The sequence below is a fragment of the Castanea sativa genome, chromosome 1 (assembly GCF_040712315.1).
Source record: "Castanea sativa cultivar Marrone di Chiusa Pesio chromosome 1, ASM4071231v1".
Taxonomy (NCBI): Eukaryota; Viridiplantae; Streptophyta; class Magnoliopsida; order Fagales; family Fagaceae; genus Castanea; species Castanea sativa.
The window spans coordinates 80,659,381-80,683,614 of NC_134013.1; the positions used below are offsets into that span (position 1 = coordinate 80,659,381).

Here is a 24,234-nt window from a genome sequence, read left to right on the forward strand (position 1 = left end):
GTGAAATGAGTTGATTTCTTAAAATGAGTTGAATGTGACTTGATTAATATAATTAAGAGCATATTAATGTGTTGTGGACATGGTCTTGATACACCCTTTTTAAAAAAAAAAAAAAAAAAAAAAAATATATATATATATATATATTGTGTCCCAAATTGAAGTAAGGTAGAATCAAGAATGTAGGGTTTAAATAATCCATGATAGGTAGATGTTGATACGTAAAAATATTTGGAAAGAATGAAAGGAATAGTTAAATGAGAAAGAAGTATAATTTTTGTTGTTTCGAGGGAACCACTTTGGTATGTAATAATAATAATAATAAAAGGGATGAAATTTGAATTTGATTTAGAATATCCCAACCTCTGGAGTTCAGTTGGGATAAAATTTTATGATCTTTTATTAATAATTCTCCCAAATTTGAATTTAATCATAGTTAGTGTAAGTAGTGTATTTAAGCTGTAACATGTGCCTGTTACAGCTCAGGAAGAGTTGCATATTTAGGATTCTTGACACTTCCTCAACACATGATCAATTAATCGAGATCTCGACACATGCTACTAATAATGTTAATTGAGAATCGTGTTGATAGAATTCTGATGCAGCCCAATTAGCCGTCAATGTGATGTAGAACACACAGCAAATATTTTCCTTGAACAGAGAGATCTCCATAATGAACCAAACATTAGACTATTCATCTGCTTTTGCTTCTTGGAACTGTCTTGGCAAGCGTAGGGACTTTAGCTCCCCAATGCACCTGAACCAATTTATTTAAAGTTCTAACCACCTGTAGTTCCAAAGGCACTAAATAATTGTGCTCTACTCTATTCCTAAGGAGCCAAATCTGATCTAAGATCAAAGCTCCAAATAAAAGGAACTCAGCTTTCTGTTCCTCATCAAGATTAAACAGATGCGGGGGGTCTAGAAGAGTCTCAGCAAGCTGAGAAGTAGATTGTAAATTTAAGTATTCTATTCTCAGACTCCATTGGCTACCACACCAGATCGCTTTTGCTACTTCTCACCGAGTAAACAAATGCAAGGATGACTCAAATTCATAATTGCATAATGAGCACTTTAGGTCCGTATTTTGTGAAAATCAACTTACCTGATCCCTAGTTGGGAGAAGGTTGGCTGCTATTCTCCATATATTCCTAAATAACTTGCAAGTATGACATTCAATTTAAGTATATATATAAAATATTATATACGTAGAAAATATTCTTATACATACTTGAAAGCTCGGATTTGTGCTAAAACATAAGAGTTGTTTAGATTTCCAAAATAAAGGATTACGGCTCGGTTGATTTTACTCTAACTTAACTAAGTGTGGAAGAGAGTAAATGCGAGCAAACAAACAGTAAAACTACTCTAAGCCATATTCATCATATATCAACAATAAAATGAAAGTTAAAAGAGTAGGGAAGAGAAATGCAATCACAAGATAACACGGCGATGTGTTATTGAAGAGGAAAACGAAAAACTTGGCGAAAAACCTCTCTGCCGCCCTCCAAATGGTAAATCGATCCACTAGACAATAAGTTGGGATACACGAATAGCAAGAGACCTTCCAAGCCTAATCTACCCAATGCACCTAAGCCCTCCAAGCTCCTACTCTAATAAGGCTTCTCGGAACTGTGTCTTGTCTAGCTTTCCGAATTCCACAATTTAGCTTGATTGCATTCACCAAAGTTTGGCTTCTTCCAATACTTCCTAGCAGTATCAAAACCTCACTTTACACTTAGAATGAGTGTGGTAAGTGTTTGGGCTATCAACCTCTCAAGGATATGGATATTAGGGGTGTCAATTCAGGTTGGCATGTCGGGTTTGTGTCGTGTTGAGGAGGAGTATTCGACTAAATGGCATAACCCTAACCCGACTTGTTAATAAGGTGGGTTGACCTGACCCAACCCATTTGACACGCTTAATAAACGAGTCGTATTGGGTTGACACGAATGTAACACAACCCATTTCAACCTACATAATAATAAATATAATATCCATCTAGAAGTATTTTTTTTATATCCCAAAAGCAGTACATACACTTTAAGTCTTCAACTCACATTCAAAATAATATAGTTCAACAAAAATATAACATTGATCTAGAATTAAGTTCTTTACACTCTAAAAGAAGTGCATACACTTCAACCCAAATTCAAAATAACATAGTTTAACAAAAATGAAATAACATAGTTCAACAAAAATATAATATCCTTGGAACTCGTCAAATGCTAAGTATCAATATTGAAAGAATTGGAGCAAACAGTAGACTAATCCTAACTATGACTACGATTATCATCCATAGATTCTTTGTTGATGTCCAAATTCATAAAACCTTCCACAAGCTCATCCAATTTCATTTGTGCAAGTTCTATGCCAAAATATAATTACAAAATATGATCATGCCTTAACAATTTTAAAAGCAATACCTATCAGATCTAGTTTATAAACTATCTCAATTAACCTACTTGCAAGATATATAGACAGTGTCCAACACTAATACAAACACAAAAAAAAAAAAAAAAAAACACATGGCACAAGACAAAAGCTACAATTGGGGCCTTAATCAACAATTAATATATCTCATATATTTATAACGGCACATGGGTTCAAATTTTATAGAACAAAAACATTATGCAGAAACAATTACTAAAGAATTTTGAAACACCAAGAAAACGATTTTCTTTAATTCTAAAACTCACTAAACATATGAGAGGGAGAGAGAGAGAGAAATAACCGGTTTAAGAGTTTGAGTTTGAGAATTGGGCGCGAGTCTATAAGATAATAGAGTGAGTAGTACAGTTGAAATAAAAAAAATAAAATTAGATATTTATAAGAAGGTTTAGAGATTTAGGGTTTGTAGGGTTTAGAGATCTAGGATTTGTAAAGTTTTAATTTCCAATTATATCCCTTATAAGTTTTTGTAATTACTCACTTTTCTTTTTAAATTTAAAATATATGTTGGATATAAAAGGTATTTGACAATTCTAAGATAAAATGAATATTTATTTGTTATACGAGTTAAACGGGCTGTGTTAAGTAGGTCATTTTGGGTTGACACAAATAAATTGGCATGTTAAATGTGTCTATTGTGGGTTATGCGGGTTGACTCGCTTATGACACGTTTCTTATTGTGTCGCTTTCGGGTCGATCCAATTATGACCCAAACCCATTAAGGTCTAACCCTAACCCGCAAAAACTCGTGTCAGGTTTGTGTTGTGTTTGTGGGTTGGGTCGAACATTGACAGCCTTAATGGATATGGAGAGGTAGGAGTATGAGGAAAACCGCAAAGGATTGTGGGTATAACAATCTATAATTATCAAGTGTGTATGCTAGAGTTTTCTCTCTGAAAAGCACTCTTTACAATATATGGGTAATGTGGGTATATATAGTGTTGGTGAAGACATAGTGTAGCAGATATGCCAAAATAGCAAAACAGAATGTTTCGTGGGAAGGCTTCACTCGCAAATTACTCGTGAAAACCAACTATCATCAATTGTCATGACTCTTCGTATTTTAGTCACGTGTTCTGCACGTGGCTCACTTTGAAGGAAGGCTTCTCACGAACTTCTCACGAAATCTACTTTTCTTCAATAGAATCTTAAGTCTTCACACTCTCTCTCACACACAACCCATACAATGAAATCCCACATAAAATACAAGGTAAAAATGATTGAACAAAATTACAATCAAATTTGGCATAGAATTAAAACCAACACAAAATAGTTGTAAATCATAACTTTACAATCTCTCCCTTTGGCTATTCTGTGACAAACCCCTAAAACAGATTCTAAACTTAAAAATGAGTTTGGGAATAGTGGTAAAACTCACTCACACCTAATCTAGAAGCTGTGAAGCACTTGCACGTATACACTTGTATCCTAAAACACTCGCACACAAACAAAACTTTCATTAAGCTTATGACAAGTTGAATACAAGTTACGTATAGGAGCAAGTAAAACGCAATCAAGGAATTCACAAGAGATAAATTATGAAGCATAACTTGATCAAACATGAACAGTCGTTAAAGAATGACTACAATGAACATGTAATTAGTAAATGATCATCTGGACACGCGATGCAATTAAGAGCAATGCAAAAATTAATTGCATGTCTAACACATAACCAATGCAAAACACAAAAGGTATTTGCATTAAGGATACAAGATCCAATGAGGGCACAAGCGTATAGTACTAAAGATAATGTATGCATTAATCTAAAAGTATTTAAAATGCTACAAAGCAAGGATACATAAACAATGTACTAAATATAAATTGAAGTTTAAACTAGAGTACTTTAAAGCTTTAAAAGAAAGCAACGTAAATATCCAAGAGTTATAAAAACTATAAGGTAAATGAAAGTAGACTACTAAAGTAAAAGTAAACTACTAAACCACCAAAATAAACCAATATCTATAATATGCTATGTTATGCTCCCCCTCAAACTAAGCAGCTCCCCCTCAAACTTTTCTCCCATTTTTTGACCGGAATGGTCAAAGAGGCTAGAACTCTTCAGATTCTGATTTGGAGCCCTTTTGTTGCTACCGTTGTTGCTCTATCTTCATGTCATCAATCTGAGATGATAGTGAGTAATCTGGCCTTCGACATAGATAAACTGATCCAAGGTGTGCTACACATGCGATTCTAGCATACCATACATCTACTCAACTCATGCAATGAGACGATTGAGTCCTTGTGCTTGTGCTTGGGAGGATGGTTGTATAGAGTCCTCCAAGGCTGATGTGAACCTTCTTCCTCAACATTGTCCCATGGGATTTGAGAAATTCTAGTTTTTAGTCTGGTGATATGGGCTTTGCTTCGGGTCATTGTTGGAGCACCAATCGGAGAGTCCCTTTGCACCAATGTAAGACCACTCGGAAACTTCAGCCTTGTTCTTGCTATAAGAGCCATGATGAGACTTGGAAATGGCAAGACAATTCTCGAGTTCCTCTTGGTGATGGCTTTGGACAAGAGGTGGTATATGTGACCGCATATGTCAATCTCCTTATGTGTGAAGTGATCATACAGAAAAATAGTTCTTGGTTCGGACAATGTGGTCAAGTTTGTTACCGGGTAGAGGTTGTGGATCATTATATAGGCCAATGTCCTCATCTCCATGGTGAAAGGAATTGTGTTCAATGACTTCCTTCTGAGAGTGCCACTGAGGAGATCCACCATTGGCTAAAGAGAATCCAATCTATCATCATATTGGATAGAAATTTGTTGAGATGGTGGACAAACTTCCAATACCTCTTGGATAGATTCTCTCGTGTTAAAGAATTCTATTTGCCTCACCCAAAAATTAATGCGCTCCCCTTCCAAAATGGTATTTGCAAAGAATTCCCTTATGATTTCGACAAAGACATTCCCACTTGGGTTCAGTAGCTTTTTCTATGTCCTCTTCTTGAACACTTCAGAAATGCAAGTGTTTTCAAGGGTCTCCATTCTTACAACCCTTTCCATGATGATCGTTGCCCTTTTGTAGAAGTCGTTATAAGCCATGTCTACCTCAATGCTTTGGAAATTTCCTAAGTTTGAGCGTGGACACTTTGATGATTTCTTTGTGGCAAAATGTTTAGTAGGAGACATCTACAAAAATTGTCACAAAAACACAAAGAACAAGTGCAAAAACACAACACAAGAACACAAACTTGATTAGTACCAAGTTAGTTCATAAAACAAACACAAAGTCCTAAAAATAGAACATAAACTATGTCACAAGATCATGTAATGAGTGCTAAACATGTACCAATATATATCTAGCATGAGTGATATGTAAAACATGACAAGTGAACAAGTGTGTGCATTAAGTGTGCATGTGGTGTGCATATGTGATGCATGATCAAGGCATGACTAACCACATTTGGGTCAAAGTGTGTAAAACAAAAAACCAATGATCAAAACATGATAAACATGTACAATCATGGTAATCCCCAAAGTTTGGTACTCATCAGAGTCCAAAACAACACCAAAATGCCATTTGGGCATCAAACACTTGGTATGAACCAACACAAATAACATGTAAACAATGCATGAACATGCGTAAATCTTGCCTAAATATATCTTAAAATGTCACAAGGAGGCAACACAAACACAAACAAAGCAAATGGGACATATCCCAATCAAGAAATTGAAAAAATATTTCACAAAACTTAAAGTTTCCCAACCCTTTTTTTTCAAAAAAATGACCCAACTCATGCAAAACCTATAATCTAAGGCATAATCTTAAGAAATAAAGAGAAAGGAATGATCAAAAATACCTTAGAGATGATTTTGAGAAGATTTATCTTGAGTTTTGGTTGGGTTTTTGGGAGAAAATAGGTTTAGGGTTGAGAAAGGCTCGAGGGAGGCAAAGGGCTTATGTTTGAAAAACTGTCATGATTAGCCCTTAAAAACTGAAAACATGCATTTTTTCGGGATAACTTCTTGTGAAGTTACTTGCGAAAATTGCCACTGAAGCATAAAACTTTTCGCGGGTAAGATTTACTCACAAAACAGTCGCAAGACAGTCGTGAAAGTTTCTGTCAGAAAATTTTGGTGTTTTCATTTTTACCTATCTCATTTTCGCGGGAAGAGCTTACTCGTGAGCTTCTCCTGAAAATGCGTCTGAAAGAGTTTTTGATTTAATACATTAAAAATGCAATATGAACAAAAACTCAAAACAAAAAAGTATAAAAACACTTTCAAAAACATATAAAATACTCAAAAATCTTTTTGGGTTTGATCGACAAGCAATTGAGTATATACATCACATTTGAACATGTACAATCACACAAATGAAATAAGCATTCATTGAACAATAGACTTGTGTGTTGTGTGTGTATATCAAATGTGAAAAGTCCTTAGTCTAAAGTGAAGCTTCAATGATCAATTCAATCAAGTCATACATAGCCAGCACTAAGTCAAGTGATCTATCTCAATTATAGAAATGAACATATATGACATCCCAAAAGAAAATGAATACATATCTTTGAAGCTTTTCTTTTGTCTTCTTTCAACTCATAACTTTTGATCATTCTCGAACAATACAGCTCATTTTGAGATCGATGCCTGAAATTTTTGATATTTCAATTTTGAGATTAAGCCTTTGGCTTTTTGGCACCATACATTTCAATACAAGTTGCTTTTCCTTTTTCCTAGTCAAATACTAGTATGTGCGACGGCTTTTGTAGCTCATTATCTCTTTTCGAGATTTGACATTAGTTGAGCTATAAAGCAAAAACATAAAAGGTGGGAAGATATTCTATGCATGTATGTATCAAAACCAACAAGACTATTGACTAATCATTCATGACAAACTTGAAAATTGACTTACAACAATCACACATAGATTTCAAGATTTTTCCCACAAAGATAGACATGCATGCATAACAAGCTAAGCTCGTAATTGCACTATGCCATTAGTACGAAGGTACTTGGCCAAACTCACATGTGATAAACATAACACAAGCGATCAAACTTTTTGAAGATTTTCAATTTTTATGGTTTTTGAATTTTTCAACACACCAAAAAACTAAACAGGTAAAGTAAGATCAACAAAAACAACAAGTACAAAAACTTGAAAAGAAACATGCTAGAAACCGAAAGCAATGACTCCAGAAGATTATGTATGTCATGATGAATGAACCTATGACCCTAAACATTGGAAGTATTAATGCATGGGCATAGAGAGTGATCATGCATGAGTACCCTTCTTCACCCATACTTTACGAGTGTTTTAGGTGATATCCTTAGATGGAGAGGTACGACCAACATAAATTTTAAACCTCGGGGTGAAGCTAGCAAGGCATAGTGAGATGTTTCTCAACATTTCCATAACGTCACCAATGAGTTGTCCCTCACTTTCACCTTTAGCTTGTGCTCCCTTTGGTATTCTTCTTGAACTTTCTTGGCCATGCATAGAATCAGCCTTCTTGAGTGCATGAAGCTTAAAGCAATTTGGCCTTGTGTGCCCTTGCACGCCATAATGATGACAACAATGCTTCACTTGAGGCCCCCTTTGATTTTGGGCTAATGACTTCCCTTTATCCTTTGGTTATGCACCAATGGTTCTCTTTGCAACGACAGGGGTCTAAATCTTAGGCTTCACCTCTTTGAGTTTCTCAATATTCTTGGCTGATACGAACCTCACTTCCTTTTTGGGTTCGTTGCTAGAGCTTCCTTCATTGATATAGCCCAAACCGGTCTTATCATGAGAAGATTTTTGTGAAGATAGCACACTGTCAAGTTTCTTGGTGGAAATGCAATCAACCTTGACATTTGCTTGACGAATTTCAAGTTCAAAAAACTTGATTTTAGAATAGGCTTCCACGAATTCTCCCTTAAGCCCTTCTACTTTACACTTCGCTTCCTTAAGTTGCACAAGGGTGCACTTATGCTCTTCTTCAACTTTCTTCGTCTTTTTCACGGCACTATTTGCAACCTTAGCGTATTTTCCACAATCTTCTAGCAAAGCATCGTAGACCTCTTGAAGATTCTTCTCACCTTCATTGAGGCACACATCCTCACCATCCAAACCTTTAAATTCTTCATTGTCCGAATGCACACCAAGCTCATCAACCAAATTGCTCAAATCATCCTTAGAGTTAACGCCATAAAGGCCATATAATTCTGTCACTATCACACTCTTCTTCCGTGTGTGAATTTGACCTTTTTGAGTCGCTAAGGGTAATGGCAAACACTTTACCCTTCCCTCTCAAATAGTTGGGACATTCCTTCTTAAGATGTCCATGACCGTTGCATTCGTAGCACACAATTCCTTAAGGAGATTGAGAATCCTTCCCATCTTTCATCTTGAACTCCTTCCTATCACCTTTGGAGGATGAGAACTTCCCTTTGCTAAAAGAGTTTCCATTGTTTTTCATCTTAAGAAATTTCCGGAAGTTCTTTGCAAGGAACGGTACCTCCTTTTTCACATCATATTCTTCGGAGGAGTCATCCATTCTCTCGTTGATGGTTTTGAGAGCAAGTGATTTGCTTGGCTTATGGGAAGACAGTCCGAGCTCATATGTTTGGAGAGATCCAATGAGTTCTTGAATCTTGATCTCATCCAAATCTTTGCTTTCTTTTATATCTGTGACCTTTGCATGGAAGCTCTCCGGTAAGGACCTTAAAACCTTTCTCACCACCTTAGCATCCTCAATCTTCTTTCTGAGATTGAGCTTGGAAATCACGATCTCATTGAGCTTCCCATAGAATGAATCAAATGACTCATCGTCACTCATCTTGAGCTCCTCAAATTGGGTAGTGAGCATTGGAGCTTTGTGTCCTTGACTTTCTTGGTACTTTCATAGGTAGTCTCAAGAACTGTCTAAGCTTCCTTGGTAGTCTTCACATGAGATATCCTGTGAAATTCATCAGTAGACACACCACAAAAAATAGCATTAATTGCTTTACTATTGGTATTTGCCAAAGCAAGAGCTGCCTTATCCCATTCGAATTTGGCAGTAGTGGGTCTCTCATACCCATTCTTGATGGAATTTCATACTGTCTCATCTATAGCACAAATGAATGCCCTCATATGGACTTTCCAAAACGCATAGTTGCTCCCATCAAAGAATGGTGGGGCATTAAGCGATTGTGATCGATCTATCACAAAAGGCGTTTAGGATTGCACTTAGGTAATGAAACCACAACAAGTGCACCTACGCTGATACCAATTGAAATGTCAGATTTGTGCTAAAACACAAGAACTATTTAGACCCCCAAATTAAAGAATTACGACTTGGTTGATTTTACTCTAACTTAACTAAGTGTGGAAGAGAGTAAATGCGAGCAAACAAACAGTAAAACTACTCTAAGCCATATTCATCATATATCAACAATAAAATGAAAGCTAAAAGAGTAGGGAAGAGAGATGCGAATACAAGATAACACGATGATGTGTTATCGAAGAGGAAACCAAAGAACACAACGAAAAACCTTTCCGCCACCCTCCAAGCAGTAAATCGATCCACTAGATAATAAGTTGGAATACAAAAATAGCAAGAGACCCTCCAAGCCTAATCTATCCAATGCACCTAAGCCCTCCAAGCTCCTACTCCAACAAGGCTTCTCAGAATCATTTCTTGTCTAGCTTTTCAGATCCTGCAATTTAGCCCGATTGCATCCGCCAAAACTTAGCTTCTTCCAATAGTTCTCAGCAGCACCAAAATCTCACTTTACACTTAGAATGAGTGTGGTAAGTGTTTGGGCTATCAACCTTTCAAGGATATAGATATGGAGAGGTAGGAGTATGAGGAAAACCATTGAGGATTGTGGGTATAACAATCTCTAACTCTTAAGTGTGTATGCTAGGGGTTTTTCTCTGAAAAGTACTTCGTACAATATGTGAGTAATGTGGGTATATATAGTGTGGGTGAAGACATGGTGTAGCAGATATGCCAAAATAGCAAAACAGAATGTTTTACTAGAAGGCCTTACCCGTGAATTACTTGTGAAAACCAGCTATCACCAGTTGTCATGATTCTTTGCATTCCAATCATGTGTTCACTTTGCGGGAGGGCTTCTCGCAAATTTCTCACGAAATCCACTTTGTCTTCAAGAGAATCTTGAGTCTTAACACTCTCTCTCACACACAATCTATACAATGAAATCCCACATAAAATACAGGGTAAACATGATTGAATAAAATTACAATCAAATTTAGCATGGAATTAAAACCAACATAAAACAGTTGTAAATCACAACTTTACAATACTTGAGATTGGATTGCATACATTTGTAAATAAGTTCATAAATCATTATTTGTAATTTATTAATAACATAAATAATCCAATTTGTAGTAAGATATTGGTGAATCTATGTTTTATAATGTTCTTAAACATTTAATATTTATTTCGGTAGGCTTATGTATGGTGGTACTTACTAGTTACTACAATTTTTTTAAGACTTTCTCCGTATTTTATTGCTCTTCTACACTTTCTTCGTCTCCATCAAGATTACTCATGAGAATTAGAGATATAATTGGATATGAGATGGGCATCAAATTCGGAGAAGATGAGAATCAGAGATAGAGAGCTTGTTATGCGACTATTGTTAATTACATTAAATTGAAAACAATAAGATAAAAATATAGAATGACTATCGTTAGTGTATTTGATTCCATAGTAAGATTGGGGTTAAATGAGAACCAGTGATTTTTAATAGAATGACTGAATGCGCATATATATCATTTCTAAGACAAAAAAGTACAATTTTTCACCATAAATAAACTTTATATATATATACTAGTCTCAAATTCATGTGATGCGTGGGAATAGATAATTACTTTGTAATTTTGATATAAGTATAATTTTTCTCCAATATTTGTTGAAAATAATTTTTTTTTTCCTAAAAATTAAGAGAAATGTTATGTCAACAATAATTTTACAACCTTTCCACAACAAATCATATGTAGCATTGTTATTGGTTGGCAAAAAAGTAATTTCAATGATATGTTTAAATTAGAACCGATAACAATTTACCAACTATAACTTGTTGTGAAAACATTGTAGACGTAGCATTTCTAAAAAATTAAACAATTTCTAAAATTATTTTTCATCTATTATGCCATTCTATTATTTTTTGGGTGTATTTGATTGATATTTATCCATTTTTAGGTGGTTCATATTCCTCTAAATTATGTTATAGTACATTATGTTTTCCAAATTTTTTTTCTTTACAACTAAATTTTTTAAGTATCAAATTTTTTATTCAAAATTCTCATTCTCTTAAAAGATATTATCATAATAATCAAAACTCATCACAAAAACACCTTTGATATTAGTCAAATAACAGATAGACACATTCACATACATAGCCAAAATTGTGTTTTGATATAAATTCAAATTCTCACTTTCAAATTAACTAAGTATTAGCTTAAACAAAAATTAAAAAAAAAAAAAAAACAATGAGTGAGAGGACTTGTGATAGGAAACTCAATTGAATTCATTTGATCTTTTTCATATTTTATATATCCAAATTAAATTTCTTCATATAACCAAACATACATCTTCGTGGGATTTCTCATATCCAATTAGTCTTCATGGATTTTGAGGCTTTGTCCAAACTTGGATAACCATTCACCCAGTCTTTTTTTTTTTGGTTGTCTATTGCTACCATATATAGTTTTAAACGTGTCCTTTGATTTAATTTTCTCTCCATTGAAATCAAATTTTGCAGTTTTGACAAAGTCTTACAGCAAAGGCATCCCATAATACTATCTAAATTTGTTACCATTCAAAACCAAAAAAGGTAACATATCTTGTACTAAGTTATGCATCTCCATTCATATCATAACTAATCTGTATATACAGCAAAACTGATTTGTGCTACACATATACAAAGGGAATCATTTATCCATAATGTGAATACATCACACAAATACACATAAGAGGTATCCATCAATGGGAAAAAAAAAAAAACTCATCCATGATTAACGACCACATAAACTATAGAAGTAAGACCCCATTGTGATTCTTTTAATGTATTCTTCACCACGGCTTTGAGATTTTGGGAACCAATGTTGTTGGCACCTGATATCTTCGATGACACATCACCAACAAAATTGAAAGTTCAAATAGCATATAAAATACCAATGAACGTTTAGACCTCCAATTTCAAAATTACCAACACAAGTTTATACCTAAACAATATATGTGTGGAATAATAGGTACAAGTAGAAACCCAAACAAATAAACAACTCTACACCATAATTAATCACAAACATAGCAACAATTAATGGTTAAAGAGTAAGGTAAGAGAGATGCAAACACAAGGATAACACCAGCATGTGTTATCGAAGAGGAAAACGAAGAACTCGGCGAAAAACCTCTCCATCACCCTCCAAGCGGTAAAATGATCCACTAGAGAATAAAGTTGTGATACATGAATAGCAATAGACCTTCCAAGCCTAATCTACCCGAGGCACCTAAGCCCTCCAAACTTCTTGCTCCCACAGGGTTACGCCTAACCTTGTCTTCTCTAGCTTTTCAGATCCCGCAATAAGCTCCATATTTCATTTGTCATCCTCGGCATCTTCCAATGCTTCCCAAGCTCTAAAAACACTCTCAACACTTTGAATGAATGTGGGTAGTGTTTGGGTACAGATCTCCTCTCAATGGGTATAACAATGGGAGAGGGAAGGAGAAGAGGTTATAAAGATTTCTCTCTAAGAATGAGTAGCTCTTTCTCTAATAATGTGGGTGTGTTGTAGAATCATTTCTTAGGGTTTTTCTCTCAATAGGCTCCTCTTTCAGCACCTTACATTTCGTGGGTATAAGGGTATTTATAGTAGGGTATGAAAGGAATGTGAAAAGTCATTTTTCTGCAAAATAGGGCATTCTGGCTACTCGGCCTCACGACTAGAACAAATCACGAGTTTGAGTCGCAAGTTAACTGCCAGGCCAGATTGTACTTTTTGTCTTGTAGTGCTCCAGCTGTCGTGACCCTTCAGCTTCCTGCATGCTTCACACATGTGGCACTTTGGCGACTTGCCAGTTGTAAGTTAGTCGCGAGATCTAGTCGCGAGACTCCTTTTGAATGCACACAACTTGAGTTTCTTCACACTCTCACACACACAACCCTTACATTATTCCCACCTAAATACAAGGTTTCTACATGCTGAATTACAAGCAAATTCGGCATGGAATAAAGCCAACACATGGTTGATTAAATTCAACCTTACAAAAATTAATCTAGAAAACTTGAAGAATATGGGGGAGAAAAATAAATAAATAATAAAAGCCTCACTTTAGTTGGATTTTCCAAATTTGCAGAAGTGAGGTAGGGCAACTGCAAATATATACAGACAACAACTCAATAGGTTTTTTATTTTTATTTTTTATTTGGAATTCAAATAGAGTGGCAATTGAACAATTTTTATAACTACTTGATTGGGGAGAGGGAGAATCATAGAGTTGAAGGAAATTTGATTATTATCGGATTGGGTTTGATGAAATAATAAATGGAAAGTTTAAAAGTTAGGAAATGTTAAATTAAGAAATGGAGTTTTTATTTTATTTTTTATTTTATGTGATAGAGATAATTGTGAAAATGTTAATTTGCAAAAGGAAAGAAGAGAAAAAGAAAAATAGAAAGTTAGTGGGACCAATGATGTGGCCGCTGATATGGCTTAACAAGAACGTAGTAATAATAAATGCTATGCTTCAACTTTTAGATATATATAGAATATTGATATGTGTGTTTTTGTTCCACAAAGACCTTTGCATTCAACGAGCAACCACTTCAGTGATGGTTAGATCATCAACCGAGCAAATTTCTAGCTGTAAAGCCTGTAATCTGGAGTCTTTTTTGTCGCCTTCATCTCTTTTTGTTGAAAAAGCAGGCTTTTTAGGATTTGTCACAACTATAGTTTCATTTTTTAGCATTGAGGAAACTTCCAACATTGATGGCCTATCAGTTGCATTTTCCTGAACGCATAAAAGAGCTATTTGCATGCATCGAATTAGCTTACATGATGAAGTTGTATCATCTAGAGTTGGATCCATAAATTCCATGCCTTTGCCTTCTTTCCATAGCTCATATGCCTGAAATATAGAATATTGACCATCATTTTGAAATGTGGAAATATATAATACACAACAAAAGAAAACAAATTCAAGATTGGTTCTAGCAATGTTTGTTAAAGTAACTTACATACTCTAGGAGGTTTAGATTCTCATCCAAGCCATGATAACAAGCATTCCTCTTACCGCTTATGATTTGTAGAAGTAGAACTCCAAAGCTATAAACATCAGATTTAGTGGAGTATACACCTCTTCGGGCGTATTCAGGAGGAATATAACCACTGCATTGTTGAATTATCAAACAACATTGTTAATTACTTAACAAGAAATCATGGGCTATAAAGCTTTACCAGGTAGAGGTATTTACTATGTTCCAACAATCCGATCTGTGTTTGCTTCATGTTCATCTTTCTTGAAAATTCTAGCCATGCCAAAGTCTGAGATCTTTGGCTTCATCTCTTCATCTAGTAAAATGTTACTAGATTTTAAGTCTCGGTGAATTATTATCATTCTTGAGTATTCTTGGAGATATAGAAGCCCTTGAGTTACTCCTTCAATAATGTCAATACGTTTTTTCCAATCCAATAGGTCTCGTCTGATAGGGTCTATGACAAATTTCATATTATAACAATCAGTTATATAATCATATTGGGGCTAATAGAGCACTAAGATGTGAAAAATTGCATTTAACATATCTGAAATACTGTAATTGGAAGCAGGAAAGATATCAGACCAAAGAGGTAGAAGTCCAAGCTTTTATTTGGCATGTACTCATAGATTAGCATTTGTTCATCACTTTCAATGCAAAATCCCAACACTCGCACAAGATTTACATGTTGTAGTTTCGCGGTAAGCATAACCTCAGTCTTGAACTCCTCAAATCCTTGTGTAGATGTTTTTGAAAGTTTTTTCACTGCTATTTCTTTTCCATTTAGTAACACACCCTGATCAAATATACACACACTTATGATTGGTATTATTCATCCAAAAAGATACTGCAAGACATTTTCTACCCATGCTGATAAGAGTATTGCTAGGACACAACATTTTTCATAACTCCAAACATGACTTATAAAGTCTATAAATGGCACTACTTTTATTATACACAAATCAAAACAAATCATATTAACAATTGTGAAAAATGTTGTGTCCCTAATCCTATTTGGCAATAAAATATGAAATTGGAATTGTTTTCTAGATAGATTCTTGTTTCTGCTAATTACTTCAGTGTAAAAGATGTAGTAACAGTAGTTTACCTTGTAAACGGGGCCATAACCTCCCTCTCCGAGTTTATTTTCAAATGAAAATTTTCTTGTAGCTGCCTCAATGTCAGCTAAACTAAATACTTGCAGATTAGGAACACTGCTATTTGAATCTCCAGCAGCTGCTATGTTATTAGCTTTGGACTCCAATTTTTTAGCTATAACCACAATTCCGATATTTAAAAAATAAGAATAAAAAGAAGAGCAAAGCTTAAAAATATTAATTCTTAAATCAAGGGAATAATAAGTAATCCTTCTAACCATAGATGGGAACTGTAACACATGTAGTCGGAAAAAAAAAGTTACCTTTGGATCTGAGCTTTCTCGTCCGTAAGTAATACACTAAAAGGCATAGTAGGAGAGCAACGATAGCAGTTGTTGTCAAAATGATTACTAATAATCGCCACTTGGGTCGTCCATTATTTTCTTGCTCTTGAGCTGACAATGCAATTCATTAACATAACGAGAGATGAATATGTCATAGAAGATCTTGAAACAATGTCTTTCAAATTTTTTCATTTTTGACAACTTTAACAATGTGTTTGGAAATGTTGGAGGAGAGAGGAAGAGAAGAAAATGAGAAGAAATGTAGTCATTTCCCTTTGGTCCACATGTTTGCAATTCGCCCAAATTGGGTGGATTTGAAGGGAGAGAATGGTTTTTAAAAAATGGGGCCCACAATGTAATACAATACAATATGGAGTTACACATTTGTCCATAAGTGCACTTGCACCAGTAGATGTAAAATAGAAAAAGTGCACAATTTTACATATTTTTGCTCAAAATTTACTCACATCAGTCTATATATATTACTTTACATATCCAATATTGCTATAATAACTATGCAAATATACATGGTTAAGCTTTCTAAATGATTATTTTACTTTATTTTCTCTCTCTTCCCCTACCCCTTTCTCCTTCACTTTCTCTTCAATCTAGCAACACCCTATCCTCTTCCTCCTCTACCTTCTCTTGAATCCAGCAACATGCTATGCAAGTCTATACAAATCATCGAACTTATTCTAAATATAGATCCAAATTCATCAAACCCATATACAAATTCATATAAATAACTAAACCCAAATTGCAAAAGAAGGAGGAAAAGAAGAAGATGCCGAAGAAGAAGTAGCAACAACGAATCAGCCTAAAATCACCACTTTCTCTGCCCAAATTCTTTGCTTTCTCCACCCAAAATCACTGCCCATAATCAAACCCAAATTGCAAAAGAAGAAGAAGAAGAAGAAGAAGAAGAAGAAGAAAGAAGGAGAACGAGAATGAGAAGAAAGAGAGGCACATTCAGGGAAAATAGAGAAAAGGAAAAAAAGAAGAAAGAGTCTGTGTGTTCGGAGAAAAAAAAAAGAGTGTTAGGTGGGGGCAAGTGTAAAATAATAAAAAAAGTGAGGAAAAATATTATTTAAATAAAAGAGTGTGTATAATAGATAACCTGATGTGGGTGTCTTTGTAAAGTACTTGTGTAAAATAGAAAAAAGTGAGTAATTATGCTAAAATAGAAGAAAAACTTTAAACGGATTGATGCGAATGCTCTAACTTTTATGCATTTTTTACATTTATACGAGCATAAAGTAAAAAACCATATATTTTCTTTTCATTTTCTTTCTTATTGCAAACCAAACAAAGGAAAAAGAAATATATTCTTCTCTTTTCTTTTCCCCTTCTCTCCCTATGTCCAAACATATACATGAGAATTGATTTCTTTTCTATTCCTTCTCATTTCCTTGCTATTAGTCATTTCTTTTCTCTTCTCCTCCCTCATTTATAACCAAACAAAGCCTAATTGTTAAAGGAATGGTATCTCATATAGTTTAGTTATAAGTTTAAAACTTTTAATTTGGTACAATTGTGGCCTTAAAAGAGGGGGTTTTACACCCTCCAATCATAGCATGCCACATTAGTATTTTACAAATTAAAGAACAAGTAATGCCACACACAATCAATCCCCAACAACCCAAATCACAAATCTGCTCCTTTCATAGATTCTACCAGCCCCCAGGCTCCACCCATTGCTAATTGTAGCCGCCAGCGTCTTTAGTACCAAGCTCAGCCCATCACTAACCCCCATTCATCCATTAACCAGAGTTAATGAGTTCTTCTAAAACACACACACACACACACACACACACACACACAAACCTCTCTTCCTAACTTTTTCCTTCTCACTCAAACCTCTCCCTTTCTCAGATTCATCCATCTCGCTTTCACTTGATTTGGGTCTTTCTGTATGTTTGTTTGATTCATCTCAGAGTGAGTGCCACCACTCCATGGCGGTAGTTTAGAGGTTCTAGGTGGTCATGTTTGGTGGATTTACAAATTAGTGGTCATGGTTGGGTGTTTTGAGAGGTGTTTGGTATTGGAAGACTTTGGCCATGATCTGAAAGGCTTGACAAAGCCTAGGGGATTGCGAATTGGTGATGGTGAGCGGCAGTAAACCTTAGTGACAAGGAGGCCAGCTGCTATTGGTGCTAGGCAGTGCTTGGTGGCTGGCCAAATCTGAGAGAGTATGTTGTGATTTGGTGGGTTGATGAGGATTGATTATGTATGGCACAACCTATTCTTTATTTTGTAAAATGCTAACGTGGCAAGCTAGGATTAGAGGACGTAAAGCCCTCATTTATGCTACAATCAAACTGAATTTAAACTCTTAGTTTAGTAAAGCAATGCTTGATAATTTAATCTTATCAATGTCAAAAAGAAATTATTTGTGCCACCTTTTGTGTTCCACTTTATATTCTATCAAATATGATATTTCATGTGTTTCATTTTTTACTCTGATTATTTTATAAGAAAAGTAAAATAAATATATGGTAAGTTGTGATTGTTGAAGTATAAATTTGAATACTGTTAAGGTCATATTTTGTTGTAATTGGCTAATCATTTGACAAAATGCACTTAACTTGTGATTGGGTAGATCTAAGATGGGTTTAGTACTTCAAGAAACATATTGTTCAAGTCAAGTATTAAAGACATGAAGATTGGTCCAAGAAACAAGTGAAGAAAATTTGTTCATTAAGTCTCGACAGATAGGTTGACAGATGCCTGCTATTGAGCTTGATCTATTGAGAATTACAATTTCAGAATTTCTAGATATGAAATTAGGCCCAGTCTTGTATATTTGTTTGGGGTTTTTTTTCTCACAACCCTAGACATATATAAAACTTATTTCAAAGGCTGTCACACACGGATACAGAGACCAAAAGGCTTATTTTCTCTATGTGAAGCTAATGCGTTTATACGCCATAGGGTTTTGTAACTGAGTGCTTTCAGATCTTCATTGTTGATGAAGTGAAGAATTTTGCAACCAACAACATCTGTTCAAGTTGCTGGAGTTATTCACGTACTTAGGATCCGTGCAAAGGGTTAGTCATAAATTGGAGGTTTATGCATCAAGGGAAAGAAGGCTACAATAAGATCAAGTCCAATTGGGTACTGGAGTGAAGGTTCAATTGTAGGTTGGTATTTTGACATAGTCCAGGGTAGTTGGTAAGATTTCTTATACTTGTAACTGCTTGATTATTGATTAGTGGATTATTGGGAGAGATGACCATAAAATCACCCGGTGGGGTTTTTGCCTTGTGAGGTTTTCCCCATTTGTCAATAAATATTCGTGTTCAATTTATTTTTTGTTGCATTTAGTTTTTTTTTTTTTTGGTGCCTCCACGATTTGCATGCAATTGAACCTAATTAATCAACTTGGTTAGTTGAATTAATTAACCGGGGTCAAGCTATCTTAACCAAACAAATACAAAAAAAAAAAAAAAATGGGATAGAGAATTTGAATTCGGTCAATGTCATATTGCATATGTCATGCCAATTATCAACTGACATTTTGTGGAATAATTATAGTATCACATAAAATGTCACAACTTTTAACACAATAATCTTATATGGCAAACTGTGACTGACTGCTCATCACTTTAACATGGACCCACCACTCACAATTTGTCATGTGGTTGATTTTGGCAAAGTTGTAGTCCTAAAATTTTTGTTTTGTTTCGTGGTATACTTCGTAGCATTTTTCTATTGCAGTCCCTCTCTTAGGGATAACTGGAAATGAAGTCTCTATCTATTTCTAAGCTAACTGATGAAATACATGAAAAACCAGGTCTTGGTGGCCTACCAAGTCATTAGAAAAAAAAATCATTTAAGAAGCCAATTGTTTTACGGCTACAGAAGAAATTTTTACACCCTCTCACTTATATCTGAGCCCACCACAACAATACAGAGAAGGTTTGAAATTGTTGTGAACTATATCTAGTGCTCATAGACTTATTGCTAAACAAAAGCACAATAATCAAAGCTCATGTGTGGTGCCTTTGGGTGCAATTTTATAACGAGTGGCTAGGAGGAGAGAAAGATTTCAACATGATTATTTGAATGATGGGGAAGCCATTGAAATTGTTAGGTTCTAAGTATTTAGTCATAAATGTTTAGGTTCTAAATATGTTGCATGTTGACAAACCAAGAACAAAAACTTGTCTAGGATTAGATCTTAGTGTCTTTGAAGTGTTTTAGACATTATTCAAGTTAATACAAGTCAAGATTCAAGAACATACAAGTTGTTGAAAGAAAATTTCAAAATCTGTCAAGCTTGACCAATTAAGAGAAGCCTTCGATTGATCAAACTATGAATTTGCAGAATTTTAAATAAATTAAGCTCAACAGCCCACGAAATGTTTAGGGTTTGAGTCCAACACTGCTAGGTATAAAAGGAAAACCTCACAGATCTCACAAGCACCTACTGGAGAGCAGATCCATATTGTTAGTACCAGTGGAGTAAAGTCCACATGGGGACATCCAAAATATTGGTTTCTTAACAATTTTGGGTAATACATTCATATTTCAAGTCATAATGATACTATTTGATAGACATGGAAAAAGGGGCCAAAATTTGCTGACTTGACCCAAACCTGCTTGTTTTGAACCTGCCCAAACTTGAATTTTTTGGCCTGAATAAAAAATGGACCAACCTGTGGCCCACCAGTTTTTTTTTTTTTGCGGGCTAACTCGGTCTAACTCAACTGACCCGTGACCTGACCCAACCCGACTCGATTTTTTTCTTTTTTTCTAAAACATATTTAGACTACATGCCAAGGTGCTAGGTACATAGACATAAAACACTACACTAACACTATTTAGCCATTTAGTAGCCACTAGTGGGAGTGGCCATACTCCCATTTATTAAAAAAATATGAAGGGCAAAAGCATCTACAACTACATGTCTACACTACTAAACGTCTAACACTAAGTTAAATACTAAGTAGTAGAGGAAAAAAAATACAAAAGGCGAAAGCATTTACAACTACACATTATATACTTCTAAACGTCTAACACGGAATTAAATACTAAGTAGTAGAGGAAAAAAATGCAAAAGGAAAAATTATTTATAATTACATGTCTACACTACTATACATGTAACACTAAGTTAAATACTAAGTAGTAGAGTTAAATACTAGGACTAAGTAACAAACAATAAGTCTAAATAGCACCTAAAAAAAAAAAAAAACTAAAGTAAAAGAAAAAGTCCAAAAGCCCATATCATTAGTGAATTTTGAATCTGAAGTGTGTAAACTTAAAATATATACTTTTTGTGCTCCTTAAAATCTCTCTCTCTCAAGTTGTAAATTTGTAATTATAAGCATTATGCCTGTGAATTATTAACATGGAAGATTTTGTTATTATGAGTGTAAAGCATTTTAGTCATATATGTACAAATTTATCAGAATTGGAAGGATATGAAAATTTTTATGTTTTTTGGTTTGTTTGTTTTTTTTCCCTTCACATGTATAATAGTAACACAAATAGTCTAATAACAGTAGGTGCCCACTTAAAAAAAAAGAAAAAACAAAGGGTATTATGTACAATTTGTTTCCTTGATTGATTTGATTTATTCTCTCTAAAAATTTTGCATTTATTTGTTTTTTTTTTCTTTTTTTCCATGTGTAAATATAGGTTGGCCTGAACATGCCCGCAACTTGATTGGCCCAACTCGTTTTCAACTCGTTTAAAACAGTCCATTTTTGAACCCGACCTGTTTAACCCATAATTCAATTAACCTGACCTGATTCGACCGATTGCCATGTATACTATTTGATTATTTAAAAATGTGGGCAAATTTTTTTTTTTTTTGAGGAAACAAAAATGTGGGTAATTAGATTAATTTTCTGGCAAGAGAAAAATTAATTTAAAAAAAGAGATTAAATTCAATAAAGACGTGGTATATAACCCTACTTTTACCCATCCAACAATATCATGCCACGTCAGATGTTACCTCATACAATCACACTCTCACTGTTATCTAATTAAAAAACAAAAATCTGAGTCTAACGTTCTTCCTGCACAAGCTGTTGGAGATGCTACTAGATGAAAAGCCTTTATCGGCAATGTCGTAGTCTGGAAAATACGCCAGAACCACCTAGGACATGATGGTCTAGGCTGGATCTTCTAGATTTGGTATTTTTTTATTTTTAAAGAAAAAATCAATGTCAATCAACCCAAGCTTAGGAAGTGCAAAACTTAAACATCATTCTATTTTCTTTTTATGGAGAAGAAATTTTTCTCCTATTGTTTGTTGTAATACTTTTTGTTTTGAGGAAAGGATGTAAGATTAATACCAAAGCTTCAAGATTCAACATGTCTATGGCAGCTCCGACCATCTATTTCAGACTTCGACTTAGTTGACGACACTTTTCAGTTCAGAGGCATTTTCGGCAACATGTAGGGGAAAGAAGTTTGGTTGGGGTTTTAACTTTCAGATGGTGGTGTCAGTTTTTTTATATTTTATATTTATATTTTATTATTTTATTTTTTTGGTAAACAAAAAATGGGGGGATTTATGGTTATATTACACCCCGGGCAGGGCGCCAGGAAGCCAGCGGAACTTACACCTGTGCGGGATTTTAACCCCACTAAGAATGCCCACCAACGAAAGCCTGCGGGCAGCGGGACTCGAAACTAGGTGTGGTGCACGAAGCGTCCGAGCCTTACCCACTCAGCCAAGCCCCGTTGGCTTATATTTTTATTTTAAACATTTGGGTGGGCGACATTTTTAGTGGGAGTGTGATTGGGTGTATCAGAACTTGCTCATACTTATTCTTTTATTTGAAAAATTCTAATATGTCAATATGTTATTAGAGGGTGTAAAATTAGGCTTTCGCACTATGTCCTTATCAAATCCAAACTTTTAAAGAAATAAAATACCAAGAGTGCAGCATATCTTCCGTACCTGCTAAAGAAAGTGCCCAATTATCATCATATGGGATTTGCCACACAACGTAACCAAGTAGCTTCTTCTCTCTGGCATAAGAAACCTTCATTCTGACAGCCTCGACATCATCAAAGCCAATCCAAGTCGATCCGACTATGCAGTAATTTACTACATATGTAGCATTATACATTATAGCAGCCCCATAGCTCTGAACATAACTCTTGATTCGGTAATACCGGATGGCTCCACCACCTTTAATTGCAATGGCAGCAGGACCTGTTGCTGGAGCACCTATTCCGTTGTCATTGGGGTTCTTTAGCGTCCACGCATAGCCATAGAAAGGCAATCCCAAAACCAACTTGCTAGCAGACAAGCCTCTACCAATCCATGCACCAATACCATAATCTGTGTTAGCGTTACTCGATGGGTCATATAAGGCTGCATGAGCACCGGTATAGTTTGACCATCCGGGCGCATGGTAGTCATAAGCAATAATATGCACCCAATCCAAGTTACTCCGAATTGAGTCCACAGGGAAAGAAACTGAATTTAAATCCGGCGAGAAATGAACAGCAGCAGTCAAAATCAAGTCTTTCTGGCTAGAATTCTTTGCCTCAGAATTCACAGCCGCACGCCAATCTTGATATAGCAATCCCATATTGGTCATGTCGGAGCTAGTGTTCGCGGAATTCCAACCAAAGTCTAGGCCTTGAAAGCCATAAAGCCTTGCTATCTTTATTGAGGAGTCTATGAAAGATTTTCTGTAAGAAGCCTTGCTGACCATATTTGAAAGGGTGGTGTGGTTTGCATCTGCACCACCAATGGAAAGAAGAGTGGTGACTGATGGGTTCTTTTGTCTAACAGTATCTGTGAAGGTGAAGAAGTATTGCTCATCACTGGATGATACAGAGAGCTCGTAGGAGGAAGAGTTTACATGAGCAAAAGCGCAAATAAGGTGAGTATAGAGGGCTGAGTTTATGTCTGAAATGGGAGACCCGGTGCCAGAGTACCAGTAACCTGATTTGATCCAAGTTTGGGCTTCTGAAGGCATCGATTCTGAATAGAGAAGGATATGGAAAAGAAGAATGACAATTTTGGACATCATTCGTGTGGGTACTTGATTCTCAGGAGCAAATATAAGGTGCATATAGAAAAGTCACCAAATTAATTGACAGTATTTGAGCAAGGAGAGGATTTTGTGAACTGCGAGTACCTTTGACAGGTGAGATTTAAGAGGGAGAAAGAGGAG

General features: G+C 35.2%; 1 protein-coding gene across 1 annotated transcript; it reads right to left on the minus strand.

Annotated features, from left to right (window-relative positions):
• Positions 1-14,204: 14,204 nt before the first annotated feature.
• On the minus strand, positions 14,205-24,225 carry LOC142635266 (uncharacterized). The gene is made up of 7 exons (XM_075809455.1): positions 23,004-24,225; positions 16,070-16,201; positions 15,758-15,885; positions 15,235-15,445; positions 14,869-15,106; positions 14,632-14,782; positions 14,205-14,522 (listed from the first exon to the last, which is right to left on the minus strand). The coding sequence occupies exons 1-7, from the start codon at positions 24,130-24,132 to the stop codon at positions 14,205-14,207; spliced, it is 2,307 nt and encodes a 768-aa protein (XP_075665570.1). The 5' UTR covers positions 24,133-24,225.
• Between the last annotated feature and the right edge of the window lie 9 nt (positions 24,226-24,234).

What these genes read in the sequence shown, in the direction of transcription:
- LOC142635266 (XM_075809455.1), bottom strand. Translation starts at nt 24,132, where the DNA reads ATGCACCTTATATTTGCTCCTGAGAATCAAGTACCCACACGAATGATG. An exon ending in GAGAAAGCTCAGATCCAAAG is followed by an intron (nt 15,886 to 16,069) that starts GTAACTTTTTTT and finishes ATAACATAGCAG; the next exon opens with CTGCTGGAGATTCAAATAGC. An exon ending in GATCGGATTGTTGGAACATA is followed by an intron (nt 14,783 to 14,868) that starts GTAAATACCTCT and finishes TCAACAATGCAG; the next exon opens with TGGTTATATTCCTCCTGAAT.